This window comes from Chaetodon auriga, chromosome 24 (genome assembly GCF_051107435.1).
Source record: "Chaetodon auriga isolate fChaAug3 chromosome 24, fChaAug3.hap1, whole genome shotgun sequence".
NCBI lineage: Eukaryota > Metazoa > Chordata > Actinopteri > Chaetodontiformes > Chaetodontidae > Chaetodon > Chaetodon auriga.
This window is the reverse complement of record NC_135097.1, coordinates 14,432,751-14,454,489: the sequence shown is the minus strand read 5'-3', so window position 1 is coordinate 14,454,489 and position 21,739 is coordinate 14,432,751. Positions and strand designations below refer to the sequence as shown.

At 39.6% G+C, this 21,739-nt stretch overlaps 1 protein-coding gene across 8 annotated transcripts in view; it reads right to left on the bottom strand.

Moving 5' to 3' along the window:
* Positions 1–21,739, bottom strand: part of nrxn2b (neurexin 2b) — a 623,496-nt gene that overhangs the window by 431,576 nt on the left and 170,181 nt on the right. For 7 of the 8 annotated variants that reach the window (XM_076725432.1, XM_076725438.1, XM_076725436.1 and 4 more), the window contains exon 4: positions 17,928–17,957. The exons of the other annotated variant lie outside the window; for it this stretch is intronic. In XM_076725432.1, coding sequence (XP_076581547.1) covers positions 17,928–17,957 — 30 coding nt within the window. The remainder of the gene's footprint in view (positions 1–17,927; positions 17,958–21,739) is intronic. 8 annotated transcript variants of the gene reach the window in all.

Below are 21,739 nucleotides of genomic sequence, written 5' to 3'. Positions count from 1 at the left end.
CGTCAGGGTCGCCGTACGTCTCTGCTGACACTGGGAGCAGCAGTCATTAGTTATGCACTTGATCAGAGCTGCAAACGCGAAAACCTCCCCCCCATCCTCTCCTCCCCACACCGTCTACCTGCTCTGTGGATTGCCGTTTCAAACAAGGGGCTCTAATGTTATTCCACTTGCCTCATTGCCTCCGCTTGTAAGCTCTGGTGAGCACAAAACCACCCACTGCCCTGCGAATTCTCAAAATTAGCTCTGGTCAAAATTGATGCAGAGCATTTTGCCTGATGTAAAATGTTTAATTCAGAGAGGGTAAGACAAGTTCTCACTGGCTTTCCTTTTCAATTGACAGAAAAAAAGATGCATTCTCTTAGGGAAATACGCTGTTGGATGAAAGCGGCTTCTTTTTCGCCATTCAAGAACACAATGTAATGGATAATTGGGAATTGTACAGTATCTGTGACAAAAGCAGTGAAAGATCGTATTAAAACCAACTAATGAATTGTTAATGCTTCTTTTTTAAAACGAAAACCTGTGAATTCCCTGTAACCTTGGTAAGGGACTTTGCTGTCTGGCATATTCGACAGTTCACCTTGATGCAGAGAGCGCGCGGGAAATGCACTGAGAGCACTCCAGACAGCTGGCACTGGCTTCTTATCTTAACTAGGGGGAATTATTTTGGTTCACCAAGCCTCAGTAATATGTTAAAACCTTTCACTACACAAATCATCTGCCCAATTAAGCCCATTTGGAGATAAGATAGGTAGCTTTGATCAGTCCCGCGAATGGAGTCATTTGGAGGACAAGGTCCTTGTGAGTCATTTCTCAAACATTTGGAGAGGAATTAAAAACTGTGCAGCTTCAGGCTGGAAAAGGTCGTGACCTGCCAACATGCCGAGCGATCTTTCTTCCTGCTTAGAGAGCTGTGCCATTGTGTTTCTAACTGCATTTGGATAATTAGATGAAATCCTCCAAGTACATTCATTAAAATACAATGTCTTTCAAATATTACTTTTGTCAAATTTAATGACTATTGTTTACATTTCTTCACCTCCAAATCATTATTTATAAAATGCTCCAGAGGCATGGTAATCACTTTGTTTCAGTTTTTTTAGGAATTTAGGAAGCAAGCCTTATTATTAGGGTTTATGGTGACATTTATTTTTCATTTATTGAAGTGTTTTGTAACTTTGGTGCTCATTCATCAAAAGACAGCAATAAGCCTTTCAACACACATTAGTTGGATTTGTTATTTCCTACTTGAGTCATTGTTTTAATTAGTCTTTACCAGTCTGTTAATTAATACAATTAATTGTTACCTACTCCGTTTCAATTATTACATTTAAATGTAAATTCCCACATTTAAGTTCAATAGAAACTTAATGTCGACTAATTCTGTCGACAGTGTTCTTGGCAAATACCAGCGCAGTTCACAACCTAGGGTCAATTATGGATTTTCATTAGTCATTAAGCGCACATCTCGTGTCCTGTAAGTCATGAAGATGAATCCTCCCACCTTTAGTATATCTAGTCATCAAAATGACATGCAGTGAAGGATTACAAGAGGTGAGCAGAGAGCGAGGTTTTGAAGAGGGTGAATATCTACTAATTAGCCATATGACTGAAACTCTCCCAGGGGAAGGACAGAGTGCAGCTACAGTACGGTACATGACAGGTCAGGTGGGGAATTGTGAGCAAGTTGAAGACGAGTCATATATCCTGTAACCTCAGCTAATGTGTGGTCGGAACATGTCAGCATGTAGCAGTGTGATCTTTGTCTTTTGTCATTATGTGTTATTACACTTACTTTGATGGTACATCTGCCATAATGTCTGGGTGTAATGTTACAAAGAAATGTGTAAAGTACTGTGAAGTCTATTGATTTCTATGTACTTGCATATGCTGAACAGAAATTCTGAAGCATTTCACCCAGGTAGTTTTGACAGTGCCTCAGTCATTGTCTATCAGTTATAGCACGCTAGTCGGCTTAGCCAGATTTGCTCATGTATTGTCAGTGCCATCCGAATAGAAAACGCAAATGAGAGACCAGAGCTGGAGAATCCCATGACATTTACGACCACTGCAGTTACAGCTAAAATGGACTAAGATAAGAATCAAATATATGTCTGTGGAAACACTTCAAACATGGTAAGTGGTTTATTATAGCACCACTCAAATGTCTCAATTAGTAGAATAAGACAAAAACAGAAGTACCTCTCCCCACAGTGTTCAGGCAGCCTCTCACTGTAGATTCAGGAGTGTTTATGGCTGCGGATATATGACCATACTTAGTCCTAGAGAATACAGACTATAAGCATATGGTCAAAGTGCTTGAGCCCCATTACAATGTGCCTTCATGTGTGCATTTTACTCGGTCCATTGTGCATGCCCTGTACAAATGATTCCAAATTGCAGTTGTTCAGGAAGTTTCAAGGTCAGTGTCACTGACATCTGTGTTATCTAATCATTGTGTCTTATCGACAATATGTGAGTATTTGAGTGCCTCACCTGTTACAGTACAATGAGCCACTGTTGAATGTTAACATGTTATTTTGTCCCTTTTTTTTCTCTCTTCCTTTGTGTGCCAAAAATGCACTACAATTGTTTGAGAGAAGCCTATATATTTTGCTTTTAAAATATGATTTGCCACCTCCTGTGGGCAGAGAAGCATTATAACCATTATCTTTGCCTGAGACAAAACTTTATTTGGTCATAGGAGGGTAACATGTTCTCTCATTTACTTTTCATATGATTTTTGCGTGGGAAATTACGTTAGGCCTCCCACACGGTTGGCAAGGATTCTGCACTTTCAACATTCTACTGTGTTTCAAAGAACTTTTATCATTATTCTGCTTTCATACAGCAGAAACTGAAACCATTATTCTAGCCTGACCACTAAAAACAATGTGAGCATAGTGTCTTCTTTTATTTTGGAGACTCTTGGACTGCTCCTCTATGGTAGCTCTACTATATATATTGTTATTGCTTCATATGGTGTATGTATATAATGTGAACATTCTAACAAAATATTACACATGTATTCTTCAGCTGAGCACAGCTGATTTTATGGTTGCAATAAGGGGTCAAAGTTGTCGATGATACCATCAAACTCAAAGGAGTCTATCATGGCCATTGAGAAAATTGAAGTGACCTGGATATACCAGCTGTGGCTATAAGACCATAACCATACCATAACCAGAACATAACCATAAAATAGGGATATAGGGACTAACCCACTTACAGCTCAAACTATGTGAAAATGTATTTTGATGAAGTGGACCAAGGATAAGCCACCCACTGCCACATTGTGGATTCACTCTTGGTTGTCTCGGTTAGTGCTGGGGGGCCAATATTCCCAGTAGTGGCCACACCCATTCAGAGTATACTAATAAGCTTGTTATATATGGCTAAACTAATCAATGATGTGTCTGTATGCAGCACAATATGAAGGAAAGGGAGGGAGGAGGCGGTCAGCTGGGAGGCTGATCTGTTGGGGATGGATATATACATATGTATATAGAGAGAGAGATAACTTATGTTTCTATTGAAAACCAGTAATAGCTTGCTGTGAAAATAAAGAACGGCAGGACTGAAGGTCTTCTTCTGCCAAGAGAACTTGAAGAAGATGCTTCGAGGCGCTGGTTTGACTCAGCTGGCCTTGCCTCTGTTCTCCACCGTTTTAAATCCCCACATATCTTAATAATGTTCTACCAAATCCCCTTATTCAATTATGGCAGCCTTTAATACATGTGTCAACATGTTTCATTAGTCCGTCCTCCTCTCCCACCAAAGAGATTAGCGCTCCCTTCTTTCTTTTTATTTACTAAATGCAGAAATATAATTTTCCCCAGGACAGAGGGAGAGAAACTGTGAAAGAGACACTGATTATTTTTGTTCATTACATTTCATTCCAGTCAGCCAGCCAGAGCTTCTTTTTTTTCCTGAAAAGACTATTAAATATGCGGCCCAAAATTTACTTATTCAGCTTTCAATTTTGCTGCAGTCTACATTTAAATGCTTTGAGAACATTAGAGGGAGTGTGGTACTAGAGTGTGGTTTTAACTCTTGGCTCGCTAAACTCTGAAATGCTTTTATCACAGAGCGAGTATTCATGAGCTTTATGCAATCGAACAATGCTAAGACTGTAGAAATAAGATATGAAGCAAGACTGCCTCTGCTCAGTAAGTGTGTATGTGTGTTATAGAAGGGGATGATTAATTCTATGAGTGTGTGATCCCTTTGATGTTCCCTGTGGTAATTGTTGGGAGTTCCTGGTCCCTCAAGGGTTTTATAGCAGCGTCTGTATTGTTGAACTGAGTAGGAGAGTATAGAGACAATGTGTAGGCAGGGACTAGATTAGACATTACAGTACATGCGTGCTCTGCAGATTTTTCCCTGTGACACTACAACTGTGGAGAGACAGAGCAGTGGAAAGCAACGGCTCACTGGTCATTATCATTCTACTCCTGTTACACTCATCTCCTGATGGGCCTCATCTCTCTATTCCCCCTCCCCCCGCCTCCTCTCTCTATTTCCACATATCCCTGTCTTCATCAGTTTCCCCTCACCGCCTGATTTTGTCTCTCTGGGGAGCAGATGAGAGCAGAGAAAGGGAGACAGCCAGAAACACAGAGATAGAGAGAAAGCAAAAGATGACAAGAGAAACACGGAAACAGACAGAAGGACACAAGCAGGAAGAGAAAAGGAAGAGAGGAGTTGTATTTCTCTCGCATTTGAAAGTCTTTGTAATCATTGGCCCTTGCTTGTAGTAGCGAAATGCCTTTGGTGAGACGACACCCAGTGAAAATATTGCGGTCATCCTATTTCCCTTCCGCATCCCTCTTTCATGGAGTTCTCCCAGCCCTCACTCTTTCACCTGGTCTGTAAACACACATTGCTCTCTCTCCTTTCTTTTCCTGGAGACTCTTACCATTTGCTCTCATCTTTTCCGATTTCTTCCATGTCGACCATTGCCCTACATTGACTTTTACTGCTCATCCCAACAGCCTCAGTCCTCCCTCCATCTCCTACTCCATCTAGTGTACTCCCTCCTACCCGATTACATTTTCTCCCTCTCTTGCCCCTGGTGACCTTAATTACAACATGTAAAAACATGACCTGGATCCAATTTCCAGCCTCTGACCACACAGCCCCAAGATTAATGCCCCATGGGTGAAATTCAATTAGGCTCCCTTCTAAATATGGACTACTCTGCTTTTTTCTTTAATAGTGTACACCTTTAACCCGAATGTGTTTTTTTTTTTGTTTTTTTTTTTAAATGAGACAGCACAATAAGGTCACACCAAAAACGAGAGAGGGCAACAGCTACATTCAGAATTACTGAATTCACTGTTCTGCTCTGAGCCAAAGCCAACATTGTATTCAAAGCATTAATGGCCTCCATCCATCAATGGGTCAATATATTTAGTTTCCTTGGAAATTCTGTGAGTCATTCACCGCCTGAAAGTATCTACCCTTGTTTGAAATGCATGGGACTTTCAATTTGTTTTTGTTTGATTTTATGATCAATGTTAGCATTTGTGATAGAAAATGTCATTATTTGGGTTACATGTGCACAGTGAGGTTGCCTCAAAGGTTATATCGCCTAACTGCTGTTCCTACAGTGCAAGTTTACTTGGGTACATTAGTCGATTATCACTGACCAGAGGATTAAACGTTAGACTGACTGTATGAGTTTCATGATGTTGAGAATATTAGGCGGCGACAGGCAGATAAATATCTAGTTAAGAAGTATTTGGTCATACCACGGATGTAGTAGTTGTAATTAGTGTGACATTAAGTAATACAGGCATATTAATACAGGTATGTGTCTTGAATGATTTCATTTACTTGTGCTGAGCAAATTAAACATCCATTCTGAGGAAAAGCTACAGTGCAGGCAGAGGCCACACTTATCTAACAGGCCAGGCTATGAAAACGCAGTAAGCAAGCTCTCATTTCCTGCAGGCAAGTGAGTTTAAGTAAGACAAGTTTAACAAATCAGCTGAGTGAATGATGAATGAAGGGTTGTTTTGCTGCCTTTTTGTCTTCACTAGTTGATGTTAGCCAGCTATAGACTGAAGAAAAACTTACTTATTTCACTGTGCTGATGCATATGAGCTTCAACCGGATTATGTGAGCTGTGAATATTTTATTTCACTCACACATTCACTTAGAGAAAAAACCTGGCGGTGCCCAGCTCCAGTGCACTCGAGCAGAACTGCACCTACGATGCTTTTGGTTTCTTATTCTGTCAATAACATGTTTTTACTTCGTCTGTTCAATCAACAGAGCAGTACAAAGAACTCCCAAGAAGCAATGCAACAAGTAGCCTTCAGTAAGTCAAGACGGAGAACTGAACTCTACAGCGTCGTCTCTCTCCCTCCTCTGAGACCCTGCACAGGCAGACAGGAGGTCAGTGCTCAGTGTAGGAGTAAGAGGTCAGATGTAGTGAGATATTAGCAAAACAGTGTAGAGAGAGATCTTGGGATCTAGGGGTCCCTATTTGAATTTTTTCTTTCCTTCAGAATCCCAGGGTTACATATCACAAGCCATATGGAGTAGATCTTGGGTTCAGTCACATCAGTCAGATGTTTTGAAGAAGGCCAATATCATGCTACACTAGCTGTGGTGTTGTGTGTTACAGGGCTATTTACATACACAGTCCTTCAACTGGTTCTTTTGTTTTGGTAATCAATTCTTTTAAATCACTGTTTTAATATTTCATGCAGCAGACTGGTCCCGACTGGTGCTAACTTTAGAATGTTACCCTTGCTGTCCAGCAGAGTCTCAGGAGCAGGGTGCATAGCTGGAAAATTTATCCACAGACAAAATTTCATTTAATGGTAAATAATGCATTTCTCTTGGTTAGATTTACTCCTGACCTCAGGGTCAACTAACAAGACGAAGAGGGCAGCAGTCCAACGTCAGCATCAACGTTCCTGCATTTCATATTTCTCTCATAGGCTGCACTAGTTTCTACAAATTATCTGCCACTCCACTGCCTATTTCTAGTAGAGCTAGGTTGTTGAGAAATCATTTAATCATTCTAAATATTAAATATATATCTGTGAGCTAATAACATGCTAATGTTAAGGCACTAAAATATCACCTTAGTTTGGGATGCATTTAACACCCTACACCAGAGTGAACTGACTTCATGACTAACTGGGATTTGTGCACTATTTGCTCCATTCTTTGGCCATTATGCCTACAGTCGTGAGGGTCTTGAGATAGCAAGTCATGCCATCATTCCAACTAAAGCCCAATGAGTTAACTGTACGTTATGAAATTCCACATGGCATTTCAAATGAAAATGCTCCAGACATTTTGTTTCCCCCAAAAGAAAAAAAATACAATAATGCTGAAATGGATGTTTCTACAATCTTTTGTTTGTTTGTTTTTTGTTGTTAAATTGAAGGATCTGTGTAATGATGTAGTTTTTAGTGTACAGTCTTGCACACCATACATAGTTTTTTCTTAAATGGGTCTACAGACAAGATTTGTTTTCTTTGTTGTTTTTTTATTTACCTGTAATTATTGATGAAATTCACAGCCCCAGATTTGATTACCAGTTCTGTCCTTGTCATTGTTCATATGTAACAGATTTATAGTGGACCTTGCCCTAGCACAAAAAAATCGCCATTGTATTTCCTTTAGCTTTCACCAATAAATGCTTCAGTTTTGCTTTGTTTGCCCTTTCAATGACGCTCTAAACCTGGGTTTTGAGATTAGATCACATTCAGGCCAAAACGTCTCAGTTCTTTTGGGTTTAATCAAGTTTGGTATGAGTGTACTATTATCTCCCTGTATCAGATAATATGAAACATTACATTTTTGCGGTCCACAACCCACCCAGTCTTCCAGGCAATTTGTGTGACATTCAAAGGCTTGCCCAATTTGTACTAAGTTATGCATATTTACAGAGGGAAATGAACAATAATGAAGTAAAGATGAAATTAAAAAGAGAGAGATGTATTTGCCTTCACTGAGCAGACGGTCTGGGATACAACTTAAATACAATTGACAGCTGTAAAATATATTATTGTGATTACTTTTAGCATTGACAGTGCAAAAATACTGGTAAATTAGTTTTCAGTTAGATTTTGGCTCCCAAGATTCTGCATATCTTTTCGCATGAATCAGCCTGGAATGATTAGGCAAGTCTGACTTAATTTTGGGCTTTTCTACAACAGTTTAAAATTTTTGAATCTCCAAAATAACTGCTGGAGTTTGCTAACTGCACGAAGTTTGGATTGAAACAAGTCAGTTTGTAAATATGACTAAAAGGGTGGTAAAAGTAAAGCTCAGTCCAGATGCACAGACAGACAGATGCTGGACCATTTTTTCCTTCTGCTTTGCAAAGCTGTAATAAAGTCCATTTCTCTATTGCTATGGTGATATTAATGAAAACCTAAAAAGCTCTAATTGTGATTTCACACTTCTTCAAATATGATTGTGTATAGTCCATATGTATGCATGAGTCATTTTTACATTTAACTGCCACTGTACTTGGAAACCAGCCAGGGCTAAATCCCCCTCAATATAAACGATTTCCTTTTCCTCAAGAAGTGAAACAAAAACAAAACACATGATAATCTGATTTAATTGAGGAGCACTTGGATTGAGTCTTATTATGGGTCAAGCAGCAACCCAGATTTACTGTGTGTGTGCATACATGTGAACAGCAGAGTGCGTCCATTCCCTGGTAAAGTGGGAGTTTGCTGAGTGTATGATGTGCCCTGTCAGTTTCTCTAAGTGAGGCTGCCAATAACGAAGTGTGACTGGCCTGGAAAACACAATGCAGGCCCCCGATCAATCTCGGAGAGGGAGGCTGACGGACCAGGACTGTCACACACCTCGCACTGTCATGGGCTTCACCCAAGGGAGCTGGTGAAGGTCACGCAGGGTAGCCCTGTCGATAAGCACTAGCCTCATGATTGTGATTAGGCCATTAACGGGGATTAACCCTTACATCATTGACCTTAGCTATTGACTCTGACATTTCTGATTGGAAATATGAAATTAGATTGCATTTTTCACTTTCTATCAGTATCATTAAGTAACCTTGCACATACATTTTTGTGTGGCTTTAGGGGGAATCTTGGACAAGTCCTCTTTCATATCTGCTTCATGAAGCAAGGATGTCAGTATTACTGTTTTGATTGATCTTTTGAGCATTACATGTTTTCATTTCTTTTCTATTCTTACTTTGTTTTAGAGTCAAAGACACAGGAATTCTGATGATAACAGTACAGCCACACTGACGCTGCAGACCTACATCTACTCATCCCAGCCTTTTCCCTGTATGGCTGAGGACTATGTGCAGCAGATTCAGGCTGCTGTAGAGCTCCATCCATTTTAGCCTGCTGCTGTGTCAGGAGAAATTGCTGCCTGTGTGAGGACTTCTGTCATCCTGGCCTAATGTCTCTGCAGCAGCCTGGCAGGCTTCAAGCCAGACAGCCCACCATGCCCAGGCTGCTGAACAAGGTAGCAGAGGTTACTAAAAAATTCCAAATGATCATCCATTGGGATGCGCAAGAAGGGTGAAATTTAAGTGGATGAAATCATGCTGCGTGAACGATTTTGCATCACCATAAACCTTGTTTAAGATTAAGAAAGGTTACATTTCAAGCTTCATTAGAATATGAATTCTGTTCCTACTTTACCAAGATGATAATTAAAGCTTTGTTGAGAGGTTAATTTAGTCATTTGTTAAAATGGACAGTACTGGATGAAAATGTTTTAAATATTCATAGGCAACCAACAACACTGTTGAATGATCATTGAATTATTTTCCTAGAAACGGCTTCAGCGTCATGTTGTTCATTGCTTGCTGAAGGAGGACTTGACCTTTTTAGTGATGGTGGTGCTGAACTGAACTGCATTCATTTAATCACAAGACTTTTCCCAGAGGAAAGGGTTGCTGAGCCATGTCAACATTTGGCATTACTGAATTGGTTTGCTATAATAATTGTAGAGTAAAATGAAGCTGATTTAATAAAGAAAGGCAATATTGTTTGTCAAAATAAAAAAAACTGTACTGATTGTGCTAATAAAAACAGCATAAAGTATCAGTAACCAGGGATCGTTATATTCATGTTTTTTTTCCCCCCCTATTTATGTAGTTTTCAGCAAGTGATCTCAGACTTCAAAGTAGGATTAAGTTTAAATCTATGTTCAGTTGCTGTGAGATTAGTTTGTTGAATCATTACTTGGAGTTCAACAAACAACTATTTTGCTAATTGATTTTTTGTGGACTATTACTTTGATTAATTGATTATTATTGTGTTTTTTAAAAAGCTAAATTATATTATTTCCAGTGTTTAAAAAACACACAAATCTTAGTCCTCGTCTTACTATACAATGCTTATTTAAACAACTTGGACATCAGGGATGCAGCCATAAAAAGGGAAATGTAAGTAATTCATATTTGATCAGATATTATTCAAGTTTTGCTGTGAAGACATAAATGATTCACTTTATACTGTCTCTGACTAAGAGCATGAAACACTCCAAAAACTTAATTTAAAAACAAATGTAATGGACAGAAACAACTTCTGTCTGCTTTATCTCCGTTTTGTGATCGATCAGACACTTTTCGGGGGTGTTAGCATTATAATAGCTGTATCAGGAGTTAGCTGTAGTTATTTCAACCCTACTCATAAACACTCGTCACTTCAGGTTAAATCATGCTGCAGCACAGCCTTAGTTAACAGTGCTGCAGAGCAGTTGAACCCTGTTGCATTCAAATTGCAGAAAATCACTTGCTGTCTGACAGAATTTTGACAATTGGGAGAATGTGAGGAGAAAGTTTTCACCTCCTCAGATAACAAAGCAGCACAACCGAGGTGCATTTATAAATGATGATCTCAGTGGCCTCAGAGTTCTCCAAGGAGATATTTATTGGCCAAATAAGGATCCGCTATGTGTTTCAGTTATGTACTATTCATTTTTGAATGCAGTTATTAGTTTGGTGAATGCATCATTTTAGAGCCAGACAGTTCTATTGATTGTTTGTTTCACTTGTCAGCTCCTTTGCCATAAAGTGCTGGAGTAAGAGAAAGTACCCCATATTACAGTGGTAGAAAATGAATCAATATTTTAGGTCATAAATCAAAAAGACATAGAACATAATTTGAATATTCTCAATGTTCAGAACATTATATACATATTTTGTTGTCTTGAGTTACTGGCATTTTGTCAATAAAGTGTTTTTCTTATATCACCTCAACAGTTAATTTATTGCTGCCCACAAGCTAACTCTGCCGCACAGTTTTTTCTGAAGGTTTAATATTGAACCAACTATGGTCTTTTGTATTTATGCCATTATTCCCTCTGCTCTGTCATTTCTTTTTAATAAAGCACTGTTCCTTTTGAAAACTGCTGGTATCTCTTTTTTTTATCTCAGCTAACATGCCAGAGCCAATTTAATAAGTTACTTCACTGTGTGTGTGTGTGTGTGTGTGTGTGTGTGTGTGTGTGTCTGTCTGTCTGTCTGTCTGTCTGTCTGTCTGTCTGTCTCTGGTGTGTGTGGGTTTGTTTCCTGCATATGTGAGCGTATGTTTTTCCATGTGTGTATTGCTTGTACATGTACACATGTAGAGGTCTGGAGAGATTTTAACTTGAGTTGAATAGGCTGCTCCCAGAAACCCATCAACATGCAATTAATAACAAGGTTAATTTAGAGCCGTATTTATATGAAAAGACTAATAGAAATTTTTTTGTACTGGATATGCACGACTTGAGCCGGAGATGCAAATTGATTTTTGGAACACACTGATTCCTCAGCGCGAGGTACAAGTGAAAGTTTTTGGGGGTTTTTTTTGGAAACAATAAACCAATATGTTGTACATGCAATTAGTAGGTTAATGTCAAAACTATGTACAATCATTTTGGAATTTGGTGTCTGCCTGACAATTCAGTGAAGAATCTTAAGTACCATTTAAAATATTGAGCCCAAATAATCCATGATAAATATTGCAGTAATAGTGAAGTCATGCATACTTGTGTCAATTCTGATTAAAATGTCACATAAATCAATTGAGGTGAAGTGCTTAGACAAGACATAGACAAGTGTTGGAGTGGAGATAATTTGCGAACCTAATTAGACAGCTTCATATTCATCGAATGAGAACAACGCTAAAAGGCTGACATTAACTTTTTAATTAAAGGCGAGTGTGGGTCTGATATATCCACAAAATGATACATCAATGATACGTAAAAAGCATAAAGTATGAAGCATTTATTCCTGTTGGTTTCACACTTGTGCTGAGCGTCACCGCACTTCTCTCTGTGTTTAAATAGCTTAGACCAAACACAGTGGCAGATAGACTCCATAAACTACCCTCAGTGAGCTTAGACAGAGATGGTTATCTTGACCTGGACCTAGTCTATTACATTCGAGGTTAGATACAGATCAGGCTGGATATTCCCTTCATTTTCCCTTCACTATCTCCAAGGAGATCTACATTAAACCTGCCAAGAGACAGTCTCCCAGGGCCTGGTTAATTTGATTCCCAGTATGCATCTTGCTGGCCTCTCCAAAAGAGGAGGTGGCGGTGGGGGACTACATTCAAATAGAAACCAAATGGTCCGTGGGGGAAAGCATCTGCAATTTCAAAGCCAAGGGGCTGGAAATGTTAGCGATTTAGAGTCATTAACTCGCACATTTTTTCCTATTATAAGAAACGGCAGTGTTATTTATTTAAGGGACCATTAATTAGTTTGTTAAAGCTGAAACACCCTTGAGGGCAGCTGTTTAGAGCGACATGTGAATAGCTTGGAGCTGGCTGGGCTAAGGAAACAGGCTACATTTAGTGCATACTGATACGACTATATATTGACTTTCATGAGACTGATACATTACGTATAAACTGGATCAGTATGGTTAAAATTGTGCAAGGTGACCAAAATAATATTGTATTCAGAGCTTCAGTTAGTGAGCCAGCAGGAGTGGAAAGACAACATCAAAATATAATCAATTACATATGACAATTACACTATTATTAGGTTACTTTCCCATGATGGTCAGCGCAATAACAAAGTTTTTTAACAATGAGGCAATTTCCATTCAAACACAATTTTGCTTATTTGTTATGTTGGTTTACTGCTACTCATGACTGAAACCATGGTAGTGCAAAAGTATAGTGAAGAAACCCCTCATCTCATCAGGTCCCAACTGAGTCGGTGATAAGTATTTCATATTTTTTGATGTTCAGATCGCGTATTTAGTTTGTGGTTAGACAGTTTGGACACAACTTACTACTCAGGATGAATCTGTAATTCCTTATTTTTAGCTACCAAAACCTAAAAACAGATTTCATGCAATTTCAATGCAGCTTGTGGCGTTAGATGGAGCCAACTTCAGAGCATAAAGCAGAAAGTGATTTTTTTGGGCAGCTTTGTAGTCCAGGTCTGTATATTTAAAATATGCGTATGTGTGCACATACCCTAAGGACTGTCATCTCTAGCCTCTGACAAGTTCTGATGAGAGTGCTCCTGCATAATTATCATTTCTTTGAAACTACAAAACCTGAACCAAACTGGACCAAACTGTACGAAAAGTTAAGGTGTGTGCAAATGTTGTCTTGGCATTGTTCTATTGAAGGAAGAAAATGATTCCCAGTATTGTGATGGAATATCAACTATCATCATGTTTTGGCTTTTAACTCCAAAACTGTGTAATATAAAAAGAAATTCAGATTAAGTAGATCAAGACAAGCCTCAAGTTTTGCCCCATTTTTCACTTCTGTGAACGTTGGGCAACATGTATTGGTGACAATTGCTCCAGCAAAGTTAATCCCTTCACAATGCAAGTTTGACCACGACATCTGTTCAAGGTCAATCATGCACTGCTTTCTTATCACCTTGCAAATTTTCCCCCCCTCCTACAAGTTAGCCCAAATAGCTTACTTTTGTTCTTCTGCTGCATGTTAAGAGTTTCTTACGTCTCAAAATTAATATCACCATTTCATCTCACCATATATTAACATCTAAGAAGCAATTAAGAGTGGTGAGATTAGTCCGGAACACAATCTCAGTGTCTTTATTCTGACCCAATTTTTCCCCAGTACTACCAGGAATTGATATCCTTTCTATTTCTAACTGTCCTGAAAAATTCCTGTTTTATTATTATATATTATTATTTTATATTATTTAGTATTCTTGCATGGGAATTTGTCTCTATTCCTCTAATGAAATGTTATTTCAAGATAAAGTGATCTTATAGTGTCATTTGTTCTTTAGATGTAAACATTTAGGATAACATTTATGCAAAAAAGGAGCCTATTTCATTTGCTTTGTTTGGTAATAATTATTGCACAGAGTTCATGTCTCTCAAATCTCTTCATACATAATAATCAGTGCTTTTTGTTAAATGTAATCTGTTGCTTTCCAAGCATGTGGCCAAAGGTGTTGGCTTGGCAGCAGTCTTACAGACAGGCAGATAGAGATCAGCAGTGAGTGAAGCCTCGGGTTTGTCCTTCCTGCAGCTGTGAAGGACAGCCCTGGGCTTGAGAGGAGACTGACATTGATTTTCGTGGCCTGGTTATGTGATGGCTGAGGCACCTGCCTCTGATTGTTAACACTGACTAAAACATTTTTGTTTCGCTGAAAACATGGTTATCCTGACATACACAGATTTTAGGAAAGTTGATGCCTGGGAAGCTGTGAGGTGTCTTTCAGTAAAAATCAACTAATTCACTAACATGTCACATATTTTTGTCTTGACTAAATAGATTTATTGACTTTTCTCCTTTAAGATGTTCTTTGGCCTGTCTACTGGGAACAAATACTATTCTGGCTATAGGGTGATCCACATAAACAGCTCGCTTGGCATTGTTTGATGAAACTAGTGTAATCAGCTACTTCTCATTGAAATCAATACAATAAGGTGTCCATCCCTGTCCACTGTTTATTTACTTGTGATTTGTGTTTTCATTGTGTAGCCTATACCTAACTAGAATGGGTTAGTTCTGATAACTAAATAAACCTGTACAGTTTTATTTTATCTCCAAACAGAATTATGTGTTAGACCTCGAAAGAATGCCTGAAGCCTGTGCTTCTTATTGAAGTTTTTGAGACAATAATGAACACAGAGGGAAGGGAGCTGCAGTCAGTGACATGCACATTAAAGCAGCTCAGCTGTGCGTCTGATGGATTCCATTTATTCTCTACAACTTTCTTCCTCACCTTATCTTCCACAATCCCAACCTCCTTAAAGTTAGGACATTTTCTGTTTCAGCCACCTTTCAAGTTTAGATCCTGCTGCTTGTGGGTGCCAAGTTGGCAGGAAATGCACAACTATGCCCTTTACATGGTGGATTGGAGCCTGAATGTCAGATGTTGAGATAAGGGTGTGTCTCAGGGGAGATGTCCATCATGCATCTCCTGAGCGTATGATGGACATATATACAGTAGATGCTATAAATGCAACAGATGCTCTAATGTAAGATTTGCCCTTCTTCTGGCATGTTGTATTATCTTAGTGTGTGCTCATCATGCTGTGGGGGAGTGACTGGAATAAATAGTCATCCCAGTTTAGGATGAACTACAGACAGGGATCAGAGCTAAATGGCAGCAGGTTGTGGGAGATGCTATATGGAGGCAGAGTAAAGGCTGCATGGAGATGAAGGGATTATGGTTATGATTCATCTGCTGGTGGCAGCAAATGTCTGCTGGGGATAAAAAAAATATATTCCGCCTTTGTGTTGAGCCGTATCGGAGCAATGAACTGGTAAACATCTTGCTCGATGATCGTTAAAAAGTGGGTATTGTGCAACTGAGAGGAACCATTTTACACATCCCACTCCCGGGATGAGCTCTGGCGCACAGCTGGGGTTTAAAATATGCGTGGCTGGCCAAAGAAATCAGACATATAAAAAAACAGTGTATAACAGTGTATTAAAAATTATGCTAACTTGGTAAAATCAGTTAAGAGCAGAGTAATAAAGATTATTTCAATTTTCATACTTTAGCATAAATCACTGAGTAACAAACTGACCTCACTGTACCTGTCAGTAATTCAGTCCCACAGTGGGAATTGTTTGTTATCGGTGACTCACTCATATTTCTCTCAACATTTATTAGACACTATGCATCAATTCAATCAATTCAATTCTTTGATACATGCCACAGGATTTGGTTTATTGGCTGCCTTATTCAATTATATGATCAGAGGATTGGTACCAAGATCATCTCTGTGAAACCCAAAACTACTTAAAGAGTGCAGCTCATGCAATTGGTACTGGAGGGGTTTGGCCGTTCTTTGGGGTTGCGCTGCTTAATCTGTCCAAAAGGTGATGTTTGTTTGTTACTGAATGTAAAGCCTCCCTTTTGTGATATTTACAAGTTGGCGCTCGGACACTACGGTTAACCATCACCTTGAATTGAATCTCCATGGTTCAATTCAAGTCTGAAACTATTTTGACTCTACCATATCGAAGGGAAGTAAGAATAGCTTTGCTGCTAATGTGATTATGCTGTGTTAGTGGTAGCCTCTATATAGCACTGCTTTTAAAATGAATAGGTGTCTGGTAAACCTTGCTCACACATTAGGGCCTAATGATTCTTTTAAAACCAAGACAAGTCACTTTCTGAATTTGCAAGTGACACCTGAGCTTTCCTGAATGTGTTCAGTGTCTCAAGATGATGAGAAAACAAATCTAATCAGTGAAACAGAGTTAAGGGCTGAGTCAAGGGAAAAGGATTGTTCCCAAAGTCTGTGTGAATCACTGATGATAGACGAGGAGAAGCTCTCTCCACACCAGTAAAGGTCACAACATTCACTGGCTACTGCACTTGTTCACTTCCTTTCTCGCTTGTGAACTTTGCTTTAACGCTTTTTTCTATGGACAGTCCTCACTGGGCGGCCAGAGGCAGCAAAAGGTCAGAGAATGAGGAGACCATAACTGTGAGGGATAGTCAATAGTCAGACTGGAGCACGGTGTGTAGTTTAAAATGCATTTTAGCTGCAAGAGTACAAAATGTGAATATAATTTTCGTATAAAAAAGCTGTTGTTCACTATTTAAACAACTCCTTTGAAAAATATTTCAAATGCAGAAAGGGTCAAAAAAGAGGAGAGTAAAGTGTGAGGGACAGAAAAAAGTGTGGTGGGCAGAGCAGAAACAGCTGTAGTGTGAGATGTAACTGTGCTGTTAATGTTCACATAATAGCATCACAAATAACATCCAGGGTTCAGAGCAACATCAAAACAATTGCAGACACATTTTCTCATAAAAAGGAACTCTAACACATATCATTTAAGGTTAAATCAGAACTTGAATTGTAGCCCTTTAAAAACATCTGAATGCCAAACAATGGGAATGTCAGCAGAGTGGTGATCAGAAACTCTGCACATTCTTTAACACTTTCACCTTGAAGTGTTAAGTGAATGGGAGCCGGGACACATTTTGCTTTCGTAACTTTGACCAGAAAACACATTTCCAATAGAGTCAGCAGTTTGTCTTCTTTTTTTTCCCTTATTTATTTATTGTTTAAACCCAAGCAGAAGGGATAGCAGAAAAGTGTTACCTTCAGCCCCTGGGTCAGGTTGTCGGGGTCAAAGGTGGTCAGAGGTGAAGGTCCAGGACGTGAGCCATAGGACAGGACAAGGGGTGGGACACACATTGGTGGAAGTCACAGAAGCACAAAGACATGGCGGCAAGGAGAGGGAGGAGAAGCAGGAGTCACAACCAAAAAACATGAGGAGATGTGGAAGGAGAGGAAGAAGGGGACAGCAACAGGGGAGGATGTTGCAAAGGGTTTAAAAGACAAGGGAGGATTTGGGAAGAAATGGAGGGAGATGGCACCAAGAGAGGGTAAAAGCAGAAGAGGAAATTGTGAGGGAAAGCGGCAGTTTCGAGGGGTTGGGGGCAAAGAGGCTGAGTCAATTCCTCTAAAAAAAACAGAACCAAAATAAAAAGGAATGAACCCATACCTTGGTCGTTTAACGTCAGGTGCGCCAGACCTTGAAAGGGAAAAAACAGAAAAAAAGAACAGAAAGAGGAAGAAAAGAAGGTCATAAAAGGCACGGGAAGAAAAAAAGCATTGTCACAACGTTGGACTGCAGTTTGTGACAGACATCCTGGGGCAGACTTGGATGTCAGAGTTCAAATCAAAGGTAAAAAACGAGAAAGAGAGATAGAGATTGAGAGAGAGAGAGCGAATAGTAACAGAAAACAAGCAAACACTTCTTGAGTGAGGTGTGAGGGGTTTAGAAAAAAAAGCATTTTCATTTGGCGCAACCCCCGAAGGCTATTGCTCTCACAAATGCTTTTTTTTCCTCTGGAGTACTTATGGAACACACAGAGAACTGTTTGGCAGAAAAGGCTTAAACTGGATTCCTCGTCTCCTACTGTACCCAAATCACACAAAAAGAATCTGAGCTCTCATTCAGAGAGGGTCAGAGATAAACCTGGAAAACCGCTACAGTATAAAATGTTTTGTGTTGCCTGTAAAAACCAAAGCAAAGATTATTCCAACGCAGATGTGAGTATACACAACATCACAACAGCAGCCCAAAATATGTATTTTGCTTACTATAGCCTATATTTCACACATCTTCGCCAAACTGCACATCAATTGATTTAAAACAAATATTTCCTCAATGAGATCTTCTTGTTGTTGGATTAAAAAAAAAACAAAAACGTAACATTAAGTAACTTCTGAATGAGAGAAAACCATTTCACATGCAGGAAACATTCACAATATCATGACAATTCATAACAAACTTCTTGCTGGGACATCTCTAGAAATATAATCAGAAAATGCTGAGGTTATGATTTCTCAAAATCAAGCAGGTGGGACTTTACAGTCACTGCCAAAATACCTCCACCTTCTGGTTAAACACAACTGTAGTCAATCCACAGTCCACACAGCACAATCATCCCCACAAAAAGAAAGAGCATCCATACTATCAAAAGTGCCTTTTTTGTACCACCAGACGTAGTTTTGTTGAGTAATTTTGTGTAACATTCCTCTCATCTAGACTGTGAGAATATGAAAATAAAAGTAAATAATACTAAAGTGGCAGTGTGTACATTTTTACAACCACAGTAACATACATAACAATAACTGTCACTGTATAAAATAGTGTACTCTGCCTGCATACAGCACCTGTCTGGGTCAGCTACTGTACAGGGATCATCAGGGAAAAAAATGCCTGACAGGAGGGAAGATGATAGCAAAAAATATCTGTTCAAACATCAACGCTTGCAAGAGTAAACACGCACTAACGTGTCTTGTGGAAAGAATTCTTGGAAGCAAACCTCACCAGAAAAACAGAACGAGAAGAAACATGAAACATGGCCTTAACTACGGCCCAAAGCAAGGCTTATTCCAAAATAAACTGAATACTAAAGAAAATTGAATTTAACCCCAGGCAGCACAGAATATCAACAACATTATGCCTGTTGGGCTAAAAGCCCCAAAAGGTCAAATCTTTTCAAGCCAACTTGCCTTTTCTTGATCAATACCATTGCAAACACAAGACTCTGGGCAATACCAGTACACAGCTCAATCTAAATAACCCTTCAGCAGCCCCCAACCCAGGCATCAAGGAAGTGCATGTTGCAGCCTTGAAGTGCTGCAATTTACCTCTGGAATATCATCTTTATTCAAATCATCATAACTGATGGCTGTAGTTATTAGTATTCAGCACGAGAATTAGCTATTAAACATGTGACACATAATTGGAATTTCTGTCCTAATGCTTGAGATTCATTCATTCTGGTAGCACCAGTGGCACTCACTTCCTCAGTTGGTCACACCAGTACATGATGTGGTCACACCCTTAATTTTCCCCTAAACCCACAATTTTAGAAGTACACATGCTCACATTCCAATTATTGAATGTAGCACAATGTAGCACAATATCACATCATAAATAAAGGAATGTACAAGTTTCTGTGATGCTTTTGAAAAGACAGTAATTACATATATCCCTGTGTATATCCACTGGCTTCCAGTCCAGCCAGTGGATACCCAGATAATGGCTCTGGAACCAGACCTCCTCTCCCGTCCCCCGGTAATGGTTTACAGTCTTGATTAGCAACTTGAGACATTTAAACTTGTGCATCTAAAAGCTAGAATGGCGAGGGCTTTCTGGCTCCACAGGGTGATGTTTCTCCCAGATCGGGCCATGCACACAAATGTAACTATTTGCAATTTTAAGGCAGACACACACTCAGACTCAAAAAAATAGTTGCAACCTGGAGGCCTGGTGATCATTCAAACACAGAGCTATGATGATTCAATACAGCTTTCCATTTATCCTCTTGAAACAAAGATGCTAAAACACTGATCTCAGAACTCGAATGGCAGCAAAAAGGAGAGACAGTCTTTAAAAAAATCTGCACAGCAAACGTATTGAGGTCTGTCGACATTTGGACCACGGACTGGAGGTGCCTGACAACTACGGTTACTTAAACATGCAGTTGCTGCCTGCTTTTTCTTGTAGACAAACAAGAAACAGATAGTAACTAATGCATCAGAAAACGAATTAACACACAAGCCCAGCCAAAGAGACAAGCTGACACGTCTATACCACCACCAGCAAGCAGGTAAATCAGAATGCAAAGACGACAGAAGCTCAAATGACTCTTGACTACAAGCTGTTCCTATTGTCCTCTTTCTTAATAACATCTGTGATTCAGAGGCAGAGGAAATGTACAGGCAGAGTGTTTTATTTATCTGGCTGCAGTCCGTTTCCTGCCGGCCCTTGGCAGGGAGTCCAATCATTCTCACTCTGCCTCCCTCTGTTTTTGTTCCCTTGCTCATAATCCATTAAGGAGATAAGGCGAAGGCTCCTGCAATGAAACAGAATGGTGCTGTCGCTGCATACCAAATCATTCAAATATCCTCAACCCCCACCCTGGCCTCATCCACCTCAGGCGGGCAAAAGACAGTGGCACAAATTTATGGCAGAGGAAGACAAGAAAAGGTGAAGAAGAGAAGGTAAGAAAGCCCACATAGAGGAAAAGATGTCAAATAGCATCTTCAGAGCCAGTGTTAACAGATTTACAAACAGGTGTGCAGCATAGTTGCAGAGCAAAACCAAACACCAATCAAAAGGGTAAAGTTGTCTAAGGTATCATATCAGGAAATTAGAAAGTTGTGATGTGATGTGATGTGATGTGTGTAAAATGCCAAACTTTTCCTTCCACGCATTTCTCCCAACAAAATCCAAAAACACATACAGCTAGTCACAGAGTGTGCTTAGGATGGGACGTCTTTCACTAGCAAGTGGTCTGAGGAAGTGAAGAAGCCGTATGCCTCAAGATTTAAATGACTGATCACTGTAAGACAACTGAACACAACAGGCATAAGGAAAAGCTTGATCTCTCTTAACATCCATTCTGCATCAGTGTTGGAGCACAATTCAAATTATCACAGCCACAAGCAGTATCACTTGCTACACATACTGGGAACGTGACTAAATCCAAAACAAAGCTATGAGTCTCCTCATCTCCTTGACATTGCAGCATTTGATTACATCCTTAATTCTGCAGTGAGTACAGATGGGAGTGCATAACGGAACCACCACCGATTGGAGAGCAGCTCCGATTGGCTGGTTATGATTGAGTGGCAGATGGAGTTGGGTCATAATTCTGTCATTAGGAGGAGACATGCTTACATGTTATCTGGCCCACTCCTTTTTCCCTCTGTTTTCCCTGCTATTCCACCATGTCCTTGCTCCCTGTCTCCACATGCAGCCCTCCATCAGCCAGCTGCAGCTGTCTCGTGCTCTCT